At 46.6% G+C, this 15,003-nt stretch overlaps 2 protein-coding genes across 3 annotated transcripts in view; both read left to right on the forward strand.

Moving 5' to 3' along the window:
- LOC146009561 (uncharacterized) overlaps positions 1–15,003 on the forward strand; it is a 70,821-nt gene that overhangs the window by 22,862 nt on the left and 32,956 nt on the right. The gene's annotated exons all lie outside the window — the stretch shown is intronic.
- On the forward strand, positions 403–10,562 carry LOC146010197 (uncharacterized). Of its 2 annotated transcripts, XM_083151207.1 has the most exons (8): positions 403–497; positions 673–777; positions 873–915; positions 1,519–1,616; positions 5,096–5,204; positions 6,893–6,981; positions 7,066–7,533; positions 7,719–10,562. In XM_083151207.1, the coding sequence occupies exons 2-8, from the start codon at positions 721–723 to the stop codon at positions 8,052–8,054; spliced, it is 1,200 nt and encodes a 399-aa protein (XP_083007333.1). In that variant the 5' UTR covers positions 403–497; positions 673–720; the 3' UTR covers positions 8,055–10,562. The 2 variants fall into 2 exon arrangements, with proteins under 2 accessions (XP_083007333.1, XP_083007334.1); XM_083151208.1 differs by lacking the exon at positions 403–497 and having other exon boundaries at positions 507–777.

Here is a 15,003-nt window from a genome sequence, read left to right on the forward strand (position 1 = left end):
AAAATTTTGAATAAAACTGGCTATAGAATACATTTAGATCACTCTGCAAAAGAACCCCCCCCCCCCCTTCTCCAAATGCAGCAAGCATTAACCAGGATAGGTGTAACATTACAAGACATGTCTAAGAGCAGCAGCGGGTTGAGCAGGCAGTCTCCCTGCACAGGGCTAACACACTGTGACTGCTCTCATTCCGGAGAGCCGCTTCAAACGTAGAGTCTGTCAGTGTAATCTCTGACATTACCTATCTAATTTTAATTGAGTGATGGAACGCAAAATCCGGAAGTATAATCTTTTATGAAACGCAAAGTCAGAAGTCCGGGAGTCTGGTGGAACGCAGAAGTCCGGGAGTCTGGTGGAACGCAAAACCAGGAAGTTTGCTGGAACGTACATTTCCACAGACTAGTGGAACGCAGAACCCGGAAGTATTTTTTTCCAACGTCATAACACACCTTCCGGATCCTGTATTATAGTCAACAAGAACAACGAAGCTTTTCTCAGTAAGTTCTGATGCTTCGCATGTAATTCCCCCTCTATGCTCCTTATACAGACCAGAGGCTGATGCTTTCCCAGGCCATCACTCTGCATGATATGCACGATGCTGATGGGGCACCCTGGGTCAGAGTCACTGAATTACACAACCATGCACACATCTAATTGCTTTTTGTCCTTCAGCCTGCAGAACCAGCCGTGTCCCATATGTCGCTCCCAGCCTGACTGCAAATGGATAAGGTTAAATGTAAACCGGCTAGGAGGAATATGTTATCCCAGCATGTACAGGTAGACTGGACCGAGAAATTTGCATCGCATATGTGCAGTGTATAATATACATTATAATGTTCATGATTAACTATATTATTGTGTATCACATATAGGTAAAGATAAAGGAGGAGGAAATCCCAACAGATATCAGCACAGGTCAGTAATATTTGCTAAATATTTGTGTATACCAGGCATGGCCAAATTATGATCCTCTAGCTGTTGTGAAACTACAAGTCCCATCATGTCTTGCCACAGTTTTGCTATCAGGGAATGCTAAAACTATAACAAGGCATGCTGGGATGTGTAGTTTCACAACAGCTAGAGGGACACATTTTGCCCATGCCTGGTGTACACAGTCAAGGTACACAGGGGAGTGTGTATATGTGTATGCATATGTGCCTACCCTCCCTGAAAGGTGATCAAGTGTCCCGCAGCCCTCTCAACTGTCCACTTGCGGAGCACCAGCGACCTGACCAAGGGTGAACGCAATGAGGCGACTAGCTCCAAATTGCATTTTAGTAGCCATGGTAACACCACAATTGTGTCATCGTAGCCATGGGAACACCACTCCCCCTGACTCGCAGTGCACCAATACCTCAGCCTGATTAAGGCTGCCGGCGTTTGGGGGCGGAGTCGGTGTTGTGTTACATCTTAACTTGACAAAATACCCTTTTGATGTCCGCCCAGGTCACTACTATACTAAACCATGTAATAAATCTTATGTAGTGTTAAATCCATCATCTTGTGTGTCTCTTACAGATGGGTCCGGTAACAGAGATACACCTGAGCGTTATATCTGCCCTCAGTACTCGCAGGACTGCACAGAGGAACATCTCAGGCTGGATAAACATATTAAGGTATCACAATACACAGATTATTTTACTCCCCAGTCAATTTTTTTTTTTTTTTTGATGCCTTGAGAAAAAGTTACTGCTAGGGACGGGCCTTCTCTCTGGTTGTGGGACATCAATGAACTGATTGTACATATCTATCAGGGGGTTGGATGGGAAATTCCAACAGACAGGTTCCTGACTGACAGCGAAATACTTATGGATCTGTTAAGTATTTAAATCCAGCAGCCTACGTCTAATCCTCCCTCCCTACAACCTAATGGCAACCCCAAAAGCCTATCCCTAGCCTCTGCAGCACCACCGTGTAACCCTATCCCTCCCGATAGTGCCTAACCCTAAACCCTTAAGGCCCACATACTGTACATTAGTCCGACTTGTCCTAGGGACAAGTCGGACCTGATTTCCCCTGCAGCTCCCCTGGAGGGGGACACACGATTAGGCACTTGATGTGCCAAGTTTTGCATATGATAAATCGCATGGATTTATCATATGCAGTCCCGGGGGAGCTGCAGGAGGAGGGAGCCTTGAGACTGGCAGGGCGGGGGGAGCTGTTGTGGAGAGCCGGGCAGGGGAGGAAGCCGCGTGGGGGATGCTGGCTAATAGACACTAGGGCGCAGGGAACAGGGGGAGGCAGCGGAGGGAGCCGGGCAGGTGAGGAAGCTGTTGCCCTCAGACTCACAGTGCCAGCGGGAGCAGGGCGCCGGGCAGGAGAAGATGCTGGCTGGCAACGGCGAGAGGAGCAGACAGCAGAGCTCTTGAAAAAAAAAGCCCAGACAGAGGTCTCAGTCAATCAATGGCTTCCTATTCATCTGTATGGGCTTTTTGTTTTTTCAAGTTTTCTGCCCTCGCGCATCGGGTTGGACGAGATGTCTACAAATGCGATTTAGGCCGATTTCACGGCTCGATTCATCCGAATCGGGTTAAAGCATGCCCAAATCGCATAGTGTGTGGGGGCCTTTACACTAACCAGAGGGATATGTTGGGATCCTGACCATGTGAATTACATTGTCGTTGTTTGTATACCTTCATATCTACAAATTTTATTTTTACTTTATTAGATATTGGGCCAGGTGTTTCAGTCCAAATCTGGTCTGCTGTATTGGGACCAAAGGTCTGACAATACTATATTTTCGGATCTCCTGCTCCTTCATATAGGAAAGAAGTCCGGGTTGCAAAATAAAAATCACTTTGAATCCCTCCGCCGGATACGGACTTCTTTATGTGCACAGATAAAGCCCAGTCCATGCTTGCATACTAGCTCAGCAGTTTCACTGCTACCAAGGTATAGTGGCCGGATCCAAGGAGGGGTGACAGGGGCGGTCGTCCTGGGGCATCCACTCTCTCCCCCTGACTTTCGCACACGTGGCTGGTACTGAAATCGGAGCACAGCACGATTCAGCTGTTTCTCCTATTTCCCACTACACAGCCGCTGCCACCACCACCCGCTGGATTTCAGTCATCGCTGCGGCCGCTGGGATTTCTGTGACGTCCAGGAGCTGAGAGTGACGCGGCGCCAATTTACTCAGTCTCTGCTCCTTCCTCAGCAGTGTGTGACTGGCTGGGAGCGGGCATTGACCTGTGTGGTGTAGGACCGCCCTACCGCTACCCCTGTGGTGCTGGCAGAATCTGCAGCATTCAGGTACCTGGAGCCCCGACCTAATACCTATCTACTAATGTAATAATAATAACAGTACGAACTTGCTGATTTGATAAATGATACTTTTATTTCTATAACCACCTTTATATCCCTTTTATTGGTCAGGGTCCCCACCAGTTTGTTGTCTAGGGCCCCCACACACCTTATTCCGGCTCTGATGGCAAGAACAGCTGATCATCAGACCCTAGGTTAGGTTATACGACGGACCGGTCTCCAGTTCCCTTTAGATTCCTAGTCTCTTCTTGTGCTGATCTGGGGAGAGAGACAGCTGCAGAGGCAGCTTGTCCTCTCTCTCCCTCTTTTTTTTTTTTTTTTTTTTTTTTACAGGGGTGTGACCACCTCCCTTCCTGGAGGGGCTTTTACAGGGAGCCCGTAGAACCGGTGACAGTATACCAAATCTGATGCTCGGCGTCACTATGCCGATCCAGAGTTCATGCACACCGCTGCCAGTGTGGAGCAACCAGGTACACCAGGTTTTCTGGTTGCAGTAGGGATGGCCATCGGTGTGGTGGCCATTGATGGTTATTTGTAAAGTGACTATCCATGGTTACACATTATACAGTGTATGGCCATCGATTGATGGTCATCCCTGTTCTTTCACGGACTGGCTCATAAGGTCAATCAGAACCTGGGGGCGGGGCTTCGTGGGTGTCATGGGGCTCCGTATCCTGGCACTTGAGAGGAAAAAAAACCGCATGGGTTATATAACAGTCTCCTTTGTTATCCGGTACTCCAGCTGACTGAAACACTACTTGTGGGTGCCGTGGATGACCTCTATACAACCTCCTTTGCATGTAACCATGCGCTCCCGGCTCTCTCCACTATCCCAAAAAAGACGACCAAACAGCGGGTCTTAGGTCAACGTTTCAGGGGTCTCCGTATCATGGAACTTGAGAGGAAAAAAAAAACAACGTATGGGTATATATGGGTATGGTATGGGTATATATAACATATGGGTATATAACGGGGATTTCAGCAAACTCCAACTGTTTCAAGTGCCACCTGCTAAACACTGACATCACAGACTTCCTCTGGTCCTGTACAATAGTACAAAGGTTTTGGACCGATGTCCAAGAATACATCACTAACACACTGAAAGTCTCTTTCACAATTTCTATATGGTGGGCACTGTGGAATCACTACCCTACTTCCCTCCTACCCAAACCCTCTACTGGTACTTGCCTTCTCTTAGCAAGAATTGCTGCAACAGCAAAGAAAATGCTACTCTCCAGATGGATACACTCAGACTGTATTGAACTCACAGATTAACTTATATGTTCCAGAATGGACTACATGGAATGTACCTTATGTGGGGTACACACCAGGACGATATGGCCCAAAACGAGCCAATTTAGATACAATCTGGACCGCGGGTCGTTACGTTTTTTCCGAGGTCCTACCTGCTGCAGGTAGGATCTCAGAAACTACCATTGCAGTGGGTGCAATCACGAACGGATCGCGATCACATCAGGGGCTTTTTCCGTGCCGGTTGGCAGCTCCGTCAGCTCGTGAGCGGATCGTACGTTCCTGTGACGTCCTGGTGTGTACCCAGCATATGACGTGGAATCTCACGCCCCCAAGTTGCGCCATATGTATCAAGCTTCAAATAGCGATAAAGAGAAGAGTGATCAACAGCCAGCCAATCAGATCCTACCTGCCATATTACAGGCTGGGCTTGAAAAAAGACACAGAAGCTGATTGGCCGGTGGTTTATCGCTCTCAATTTTATCACTTTTTTAAGCGTGATACATCCGGGCTTATGACTTAGAAGGATCTTTTAAATATTTGAGGTTTTCATCATCCTCGTATCATTCTGTCTGTTCTTTAGGAAGAAAATCTGAATATTGTTATAGTCGATATTGGTCCAGAGTTTCAGAGAGAAAATGAGATTCGTGTGAAGGTGAAGGAGGAGGAAATCCCAACGGACATCATCCCGGGTGAGTAATAATTCCAGACCTATAGTCCTACATTCTCCATGTCACTATGCCCCTCTGGAGGCTGAGGTCTACAATACCAGGATTGACCACTAGAGGTGGACGGCGTCTACTTAGATGTCTATGCTTGGTCGACCGGGTTTGCGTAGGCAGTGACGCTGGATCAACTGGAGGCAAGCATAGGTGGGTACCTGGTCGACACAGGCTTTTCGTCGCTCCAGTGTCACTGTCTACGTAAACCCAGTCGACCAAGTATAGACGTCTAACTAGACTCTGTCGACCTCTAGTGATCAATAACGGTATTGTCGACCTCAACCCTGTGAATCCGCCCAGGGGGATGTCTGGAGTCGGTAGCCCCTATTAGACTTCTCTCCTGTTATACATTTTGTTTCCCAGTAAGTTTTGCCTATTCACCTGCTGATGAGATTTTATACTGATTGTCCCACACAAACCCCAATTGCCCTGGGGACTGCAGTAATGGCTGCACTTGACTTGATTGCTGTCACTATGGAAACCTAAGGTTCTATGTCATGCAGCCCTTAGGATATTGTAGTGGGCCTCTGTCCCCTGATGGTAGAGCAGGGTGTACTGACGAAAATCTGCTGCTTTGGAAATAGCCACAAATAGGGGTGTGTATATAGATGTTGCCTCCAGCTGTTGTTGAACTACACATCCCAGCATGCCCTGATACCTTTTTGCTATTTGGCCATGCTAAAACTGTTGCAGGGCATGCTGGGATGTGTATTTCAACAACAGCTGGAGGGACAAATTTTCCCCACGCCTGTTTTAGAAGATATCTACATACAGTTGCTCTGGGCTTTATGTGATCTTGTCTTAAAGGTTGTGTTCTTATGTAGAATGTCAACAGTGATCATGTTAACATTTAGCACGTCGACGCTGCTTAAATGTTGACATGCTAAGAATGATGCGTGCCTGCGTGCGACGTTCAATTATCGTCACGTGTCCTAATGGTTCTGACGTTGTCTGTTGACGGCAGAGTTCCGGCGGGGTCATCTAATTTGGTAATGAGTACACGAACACTGACTACCTTCGTTAATGATTTATGATGAGATGTACTAAGCCTTGAAAAGTGATAAAATGGAGAGTGATAAACCACCAACCAATCAGCTCCTACCTATCAATTTTCAAACACAGTCTGTGACATGGCAGGTAGGAGCTGATTGGCTGGCTGTTTATCACTCTCCATTTCATCACTTTTTAAGCTTCGTACACCTGGCTCTTGCTCTGTACTTAATGCTTCATTAGGGAAATCCTCATGCAAGCTCCACTGAGTTCTACCCTAAGTGTTAAATAATTGTCCCCGGGTACCACTCCTGGTCCTGATGGACAGTCCGCCTGGAAGTGACCCCAGGATTTGTTCAGACCGTGCATTATAGGTAAGTCTGCTTACCATCCCTGATCTGCTCGTTCCTTGCTGGACTTCTAAGACAGGGGCAAATTGTCACATTGTGGGGCAGATGTATCAAGCTGGATACCTCTACCCCCATTTATGTTCACATGGGTTTTGCCTTGTTTCTCTCTCTCTCTGCTCTGTTGACCAAGCAGTAGCTTCTACACCTGAGCTGCCATGGATTCTGTGAAAGAAAGTACGATGAAATCTATTTTGAAACCAGTTAGATTTTAAATGTAATTATTTAAAGAAGTACAAATGTTTTTTTTTTTGTTTCCAGTACATATGAATGCCAGGAGAGGCTACCTGCGGAATCCTTACAAGAAATGGTGGTCTCCTGCTAAGAATAATTACGCAATGTCCCATAAGGTGAATAGTCCTTTTAAATGGTCTTATGTCATCTTTTAATGATGATTTCGGGATTACTTAAGTCGTCTCTGTTTCCCTTTAAAGATGGATCTTTCAAAGAAGAAAATGTACTCCGAGTACCTTATGAATCCGCAATTCCTAAAAGAATTTATAGACGCGTATCGATCGTTCCCATGTTTATGGAACGCTAAATACTCCGATTATTCTAATAAACAGAAAAGATCGAAAGCTTACGAGAAGCTGGTAGGCCTTTGTAAGAGCGTTTGCCCGACGGCGAACATCCAGTTCGTTAAACATAAGATCGCTAATTTGAGAACGGTCTTCAAAAAAGAATTCAATAAGGTCCAAGTGTCCAAGATGTCGGCCACCTCCGTGCAAGACATCTACGTGCCGCGGTTGTGGTATTACGACCTGCTTAAGTTTACGATTGGCCAAGATCTTCCGAGGTTGTCCTTATCCAACTCAAGCCAGGAGATCCAGGAAGCGGGACAGGAGGATGAGCTCACGTACGAGAACCTGGAAACCTTCGAGGAATCTACAGACTTGTCTCAGGTATTTCATGTGTCTCATTATTCCATTACAGCAGTGGCCGAAATGGAGTATGACATAATTACCGCTGCGATCCAGCCCAGTTTGTCTCTCCCCCATCCTCTTCCAACACCACCACCCCCCCCCCCTTTTTAACATTGATTTAAATCCTGATTATTATTAAAAAAATGTATATGACTTATGTGCAGGTAACCAGCAACAGCCAATCAGACGACGTGGACTTTGAGATACAGGAAGTTCTCCCAATGAGGAAGCAAAAGAAAAGGAAACTCTACACGGATGACGATTTGAGCAACGAGCTGCTGTCTCAGGCTGCGGCCATTCTCTCTAAGAACAATGACGAGTATGACGCGTTTGGGATCACGGTTGCGTCAAAGCTGCGGCAGATGGAGGAAAAACAAAGACTGATCGCAGAGGTCCTCATTACAGACGTTTTATACAAGGGTATGTTAAACCAAATAAATGACGAAACGTACGTTGCAGAGTACGCCGATCAGTACTACCCGACTAACCCAATAAGCTGATCGCCCTCTCTTGGCTGTACTTCTACCTGTGCCCAACAGATGGCCATACCCCAACACGGTGTATAGCCACCTTCACTAACTTATTCCTATCCTCTGTATCTCATTGTATTGCTGCTGATCATATTGAACCCCACGTCGCCATTTTCAAAGCTGCAATCTCACAAGCTGGTTCCCTGCGTCAGATTTTGCTACGGTGTCCTCCTATGTAATTTTCCTTTGCACGCTCTCTGTGGTGGGGAACGACGTGGGGGGGGGGGGGGGGGGCACTCCCAAGTCCAATAGTTGCCGCACTCTCGGGCTGATTTCCAAGACGAGCGTTACCTGAAGCTCATGCTGAGCAGAGATCTACCCCAATGCTTCCCTGCTCAATATGTCATGTGACTGTGGTTGCCATGGTAATCATATGACACTTGGTGAACTATACATCATTAACCCTTGAGTGGTACGTTTTGCTGGGGCAGGTCAAACCTACCAGGGCAGGTTTGTCCTGCCCCAGCAAAACCCACCACAGTAAGAAGCCCGCCTCCCTCACCTCTGCTCCGGCGTTAGTATGCCGGAGCTTCCCTGTCGCCGCTGTCCCCGCTGCTGGCCTGGCTGTCACATTCAGCAGTGACGTCGGCGGCAGGCTGGGGGATGTTTGCGATGGTGTATATAGAGTAAATTAATATTTTTGAGGTCTTTACCATCGCTGATGCCACATCTAGTGTTAAAATACATCTCACCCCCCCCCCCACACACACACACCAAAAAAATGGAGAGGGGGAGAAATGAGCAGTGATTGGATGCACAGAGCCAGCAAGTGACCACCCACATCCAGCGACTGAACAGTAGTCATTTACTTAAACCATGGGTCCTCAAACTGCGGCCCTCCAGATGTGGTGAAACTACAAATCCCAGCATGCCTTGCCACAGTTTTCCTATAAGGGAGTGTTAAAACTGTGGCAAGGCATGCTGGGAATTGTAGTTTCACAACATCTGGAGGGCCGCAGTTTGAGGACCCATGATTAAACAAAAGGAGACACTTGTATATGATTGGCTGAAAAAAAATACAACTTGCTTTAGTGCATTAAACCTGACTGAAAACGTTTTGTACAATGGCTGTTACACTGTAACGCAAACCAATAACACCGCACACCAGTGACACACGCCCCTTCCATATAAGACTCATATGAGAGGCATCTGCATCCCACCACACATGTGCATTTTGCGAAACAAAGCTAGTTACAGCCGCAATCATACCTGCGCGTGACTGACTCAAGCCCTTTACTGTGTTATTCATCATCTTTATTTAACTTTCCCTTATTAATTATTAAGACTCAGGTTGTTTGTTTTTGATATTGATAACCTCCCTCCTAGGGAGGCCAATCCTGGACCATTTTTTTTTTTTTTTAGTTTTTTATTGGGTTCCGGAATAGAAAGACTGAGAATTACAGCATCCCAACATCGCTCTCCTGACACGGGGCCGTGCTGGGAACTGCTTAGAAACAGTCCTTCAGCGGGCAGGAATGGGCAAAAGTGCCAGACCCCAGACAGTCACCACACTACCAGATCAAGGCCTTGTCCTTCCTATGCTCATTCTGGGGCACTGGTACGGAATCATCCGCATATCGGGGTTGATGGAAATTAGATGCGATCACCTCACATCTGCGAGTAAGTGCGGCTGTGTTCTGTGGTTACGGTGGCTCTGGACTGAATCCACCCCATTGAGTAGTCAAATTGTAACCGAGTCACGTGACCCTGTCCAGCTTTCCTCCTGACTCCCAACAACCGTGGTTTGAACTAGTTTATTCCCCTGCTGCTGATTGGTCTTTTAATGAGATTTGACTTCATTCAGCAGGAATGGTGGGTTCTCATTGGAGGACAGGGAAGGTCACAGCAGGTTCAGTGTTGGGACATTTTTACAGCATTGAACAAAGGTTCCGGAGTTCTGCCCTGATTGGTCCCTCACCAACCAGTAATGGGCAAGTATTAATTATACTGTGTTAAATAGAATGAACACAGGTGAGACAGGTGAGACGGGGGTGCTGTGCCAGAAACAGTGTTCGTCTTTAGGCTTGATACATGAGAATGCCTTGTACATGTACATTTCATTATAGTCTAATAGTCACACACGTGGTATCGTTACATTGAGGAGATATTCATTTGAAGCTGTAAACTAGAGAATGTTGTTACTATTAATTATTATTTTTTGGAAAACAATTGATTTTTCCAGTTTATATTTTAGTCTTCATTCGAGCACCCTGCACCTTTCAAAACCTTGCAGTTCCTCCTTCTGCCTGAGGTGTCGCTGTCTGCTGTGGTGGTTCTCACACAGTCTTGTCTCTATCCAAATACAGACCAGTCTGTGCAGCGACACCCCTGGCAGGAAAGCGGAACTGCACGGGTTTTGTAAAGGTGCAGGGTGCTGAATGAACACTGTAATTTGAAAAATGCTAAATAAGTGTCCTATAATATTGTAATGAAAGGTGATGTAAAAATCGTGTATTAAAACATGACTTAACAATGAAACATCAAGTTGTATCTTGTATTCTTTCGTGACCGCTAGCGCAGTTGTACCGTGGGATCTCTGTAACAATGGCAGTGACCGCCTGTGGGAGGAGATTCCGGCTCAGGGTTCCAGCTCTCTATAGAATATTACTTGGCCTCTTTATTATCAACTCTGCCTCTGTTACTCCCTACTGGTATAGAACAAACTTTTACTCAGGCCGCCCCTTTGCACCTACAGCCCAGATTCTCCGAATTCGATCCTCCGATCAGTGGACATCGGTGACCGGCAAAAAAATATTTTAAAAATTCCTGACTTGCCGATGGTTGGAATCCATAAAGTCAGTGGTTCCCAAACTGTGTGCCGTGGCACCCTGGGGTGCCTTGGGGTACTTGCAGGGGTGCCCTGGGATGGTGGTCCAGGACCAATTCAAGTTTTTTAATGTCCATTATAAATCAAATTGTGGACAAACAGAATTGAAACCTGTCCATTACCACATAACTGATCCTACATATAACATATAAACACAATGTATTTAACTTAATATTTGTTTCTGACTTTCTCAATGAGAAACCTTTAGCCTAAGGGTGCCGCGAAAACATTTCTGATGTTTCGGGGTGCCGTGATTAAAAAACTTTGGGAACCCCTGCATAAAGTGATGATTTCCATCGTGTTGGATTTCCCCGGTCCCAAGACCCAGCCGCTGAGAGGGCTGGAATTATCCCAATATTCCCATCATGTATAGTCCCTATTAATCCTCTGTACCCTCCATACAGAACAAGTTCCCACAAGAGCTCCGGACCTTATAACTACCTCTGGTTAATTGTTGACCCTTGTCTACCCACCCCCTGATCCACCAAGGTTCTTCACAACCAGTGATACAATTATTAGAATGCACATCACATCTAAGCCTGGATGCTGGAGGAACTGTGACCGGGTGTGGCATGACCGTCGGGATTCCGATGGTCAAACATCGGAATCCCGACTGCCAGGACTCTGACAGGGGAGCGAGCGCTACAAAGCCCCTATTAGTTGGGATCCCATCTGTCTGGTATTTAACAGTCGGGACTCTGATGACGGACTAATGACTACCGGAAATCCCGACTGTCGGAGCGTCACCCTGTGACCAGAGACCAGCACATATGGTAGGCCTGCTGTATTGTAAAATGTAGGTATGCTCCTAATCTCAGTTTTAGAGTTGCCAGTCACTAATAAACTATGGATACCTTTCCTCTGATACCAGCTGCAGATTTGCATAGCTGCTCATTGAATCTAGCATGTCACCTAATAGCCGGTCACTGGAAACAGAATGTATTCCTAAATCACTCACCAAGGTAACCCATTGTACTAACCTAGTGCACGCACCACTCGATTTGTCATACACTGTTCCCAAATCATAGTTTGATAAGCCGCGTGGTCGCATTGTCCCATTTGGGATGCTGCACCTTAGAAGGGACTAGGGTTGGACTGGCCTCTAGGGGTACAGAGGGAACCCCGCAGTGGACCCACCTCATCCTCTAGGGACCCTTATTCATACTGTGCAGCTGAATTATACATATGTTACATTATATGGCACAACACCGTGACGCTCAGTGTGCACGCAGGTGTGATACATCGGAGCGGCCCATCGCTTTATAAGGATTGTTGCGTTGTGTACCCAGATTTAGAGAATAACTATAGAATTGTGCTAGATAATTAGTAGTCAATAAATAATATAAAGACCCCAGCAATTGTAACGCAGGTAATGAACTATACCTGTGTGCGCTTAGTAAGGTGCGCTAGTTAATCCACTAAGCTTCCAGATGCATCGGGCAGGTAAGCGATGTCAGGAGGCTGATTCTAATCGTGTAGTTGGGGTAGAGATTGTAGTATGTATTCCCACACACACGTGCGCAAACATACGTTGCTAAGGTTGGCGATCGATGGGCTGCATTATTATTATCATCCTTTATTTATATGCTGCCACAAGGGATCCAAAGCTACCAATACAAAGTACATTACAAATAGGCAAAACATCGATGGTTTGTGATGCTAGAGAGCTGCTGTTGGTAGATGCGGCCCATTGGGGGCAGTGCTAAGCTAAGGACTCTGCAAAAGATGGCAGAGAACCATCAGCCATCGATGGTTAACAACCAAATACATATTACTTTTTACGATTAGAGGAATGGAAGGAGAAACAAGGGGAAGACACTAGTTAGTCAAAAATGGTGGGGGAAGTAGGTGTTCTTCCCTACAGAAGGGACAACCATTAATTGGTGCAAACCATCGATGGCTCACTGTTTATAATTCCATACCATCAAGGTTTTCCACTGATCAGACCATTGATAATTACCCCCGTGGGTGGACATCCATTTGTCATATAGACAAGGATTATATATATATATATATATATATATATATATATATATATATATATATATATATATATATATATAACCACACACAGGGATCAGCAGCCTCATATCAGTCAGTGCTTAGTAATGCTGCTGAATATCAGACATACTTATGAATACTCTTCTAAACCGCTCAGAGGTTTCATCTTCTGCAAAGCGCATGCGCTGGGATTGGGAAAGTATCGGGATACACGCCGATGGGAGGAGCCGACCTGAAGCTAACCGGAAGTAAGAATCTATAATGGCCATGTTTGATGTGGGCATAAGGGCTACTCTGTATAATGAGTAGTGATAGGCAGGTGGCGCTCTGCGACTGAACTCAGAGCAGCCAGCGGAGTGCTCATTGCTACTATAAGAGAATCAGAGGTTACATGATTAAATCAGCATAAAGCCTACAATGACTGGGTTACAATAGGTGCATGATTACTGCAGCATATCCATACATCACACAGGAATCATGTACACGGGCAAATAATATGGTAATGGGAAAGTGTGTTGTTTGCAGTCAGTAAATGCGCACACACTGTATAATGGATAGGAATACATGAGGTACCGACCGTGTAACATTTAATACTTGCTGCAAACTATTTGTAATGTGAAGTGATGACTGTTCTTTACTGATAGGAATAGCGCTGTGTAATCATAGACATGTGAAGAATCATCTATCTATGATGGGACATCGATGTGGTAAACCCCCCAATGTGTGCCGGGTGTAGTTCCAGCAGCCGCCAATAGGTGGCGATAGTGTAGCACAGCGTGAATGACGTCACTGCATTGCAGCTTCAAGGCACACGGAGAGTCCGTCTATGAGTGGCTGGTACAGTGGCGTGTACCGTTAGTTCAGCGTCTGGGACAGCCACTCAGGCTGAGCCACCACGGGTTCGAATCCTCCTCCAGTATCTGCTGTTTCAGGGGCATGGGGTGTAGCGCCTTCGGATCCGGGAGCAGCCTGAGTTTTTGGCTTTTCCACTGATACCACAATATTTTCTGCTCAAAATACATAATAATTGCCATATGACCCAGAGGAATAAGTGGGCAGGACGGAGTCTGGTAGGGGCGCACTAGTGTAGTCCAATTCTTCTAAATATACATTTTATTCATTGTCACAAAATTAATTGTCACTTGACAGTGGTGCACCAATCAGGGTCACACATGGTTAAACAAATTATCACCCCAAATAACTTGTGTCGGCAATATGCTGGTGTCAACCTTTTTAATGTTCTATCTTTTCCACAGCACCCTAATGACTATGACAACCTAGTGACTGTTGACATACTCATGGTCGACTTGAGCCACACCCCCTGCCTGTGCACAGTACACAGTATTTGTATTATAATCACATAGATAGTAACACCACTAGCAACAATATAGGACCATTAACCTGAGACCCAGGGTGACACTGTGGATACACCCCCTCCCCAGCTCTGTAATATGGTCTGTATGCCCATCACCAATGTCTCCCGGCCTGGTGCTGCTACAGCCGCCCCCATATCTCACCCTGTGTGCTGCCTCTGGTGAGAGCTCTATAGGACCACACATATAGCCAGGTAATACCCGGACGCTGTGCTCCCCATCACGGCAGCAGCAGCCCCGCACATGTGCAGTAGGGGGCCGCTTGGTAAAGACTACATTTCCCATGAGCCTCGAGTTCCCGGCTCCGCCTCCTCCAGTCGCTTCCACAGTACTGACTGCTGGATACGTGAGTAGTGGGAGGGAGTGGAACGTAAGCTGGTGCTTAAACATAGAGCTGTACTGAATATACTGCTGTGACAGGTGCTGTCAGTGACCCTCCAGGACACCATTGTACTTCTCAGCCAGTGTCCTGCGTCCATTACTTACTATGACAGGCATAGGGAGTAATAGTGGGGACAGCGTCACAGTGCTGGGAGAGCAGGCAGAGGGGAGTCATGGGAGAGGGCAGGGAAGGAGTAGTGGGGGCAGTGCTGGGGGAGCAGGCAGAGGGGAGTCAGGGGAGAGGGCAGGGAAGGAGTAGTGGGGGCAGTGCTGGGAGAGCAGGCAGAGGGGAGTCAGGGAGAGGGCAGGGAAGGAGTAGTGGGGGCAGTGCTGGGAG

Source organism: Crinia signifera, chromosome 6 (genome assembly GCF_055691185.1).
Source record: "Crinia signifera chromosome 6, ASM5569118v1, whole genome shotgun sequence".
Classification (NCBI taxonomy): Eukaryota; Metazoa; Chordata; class Amphibia; order Anura; family Myobatrachidae; genus Crinia; species Crinia signifera.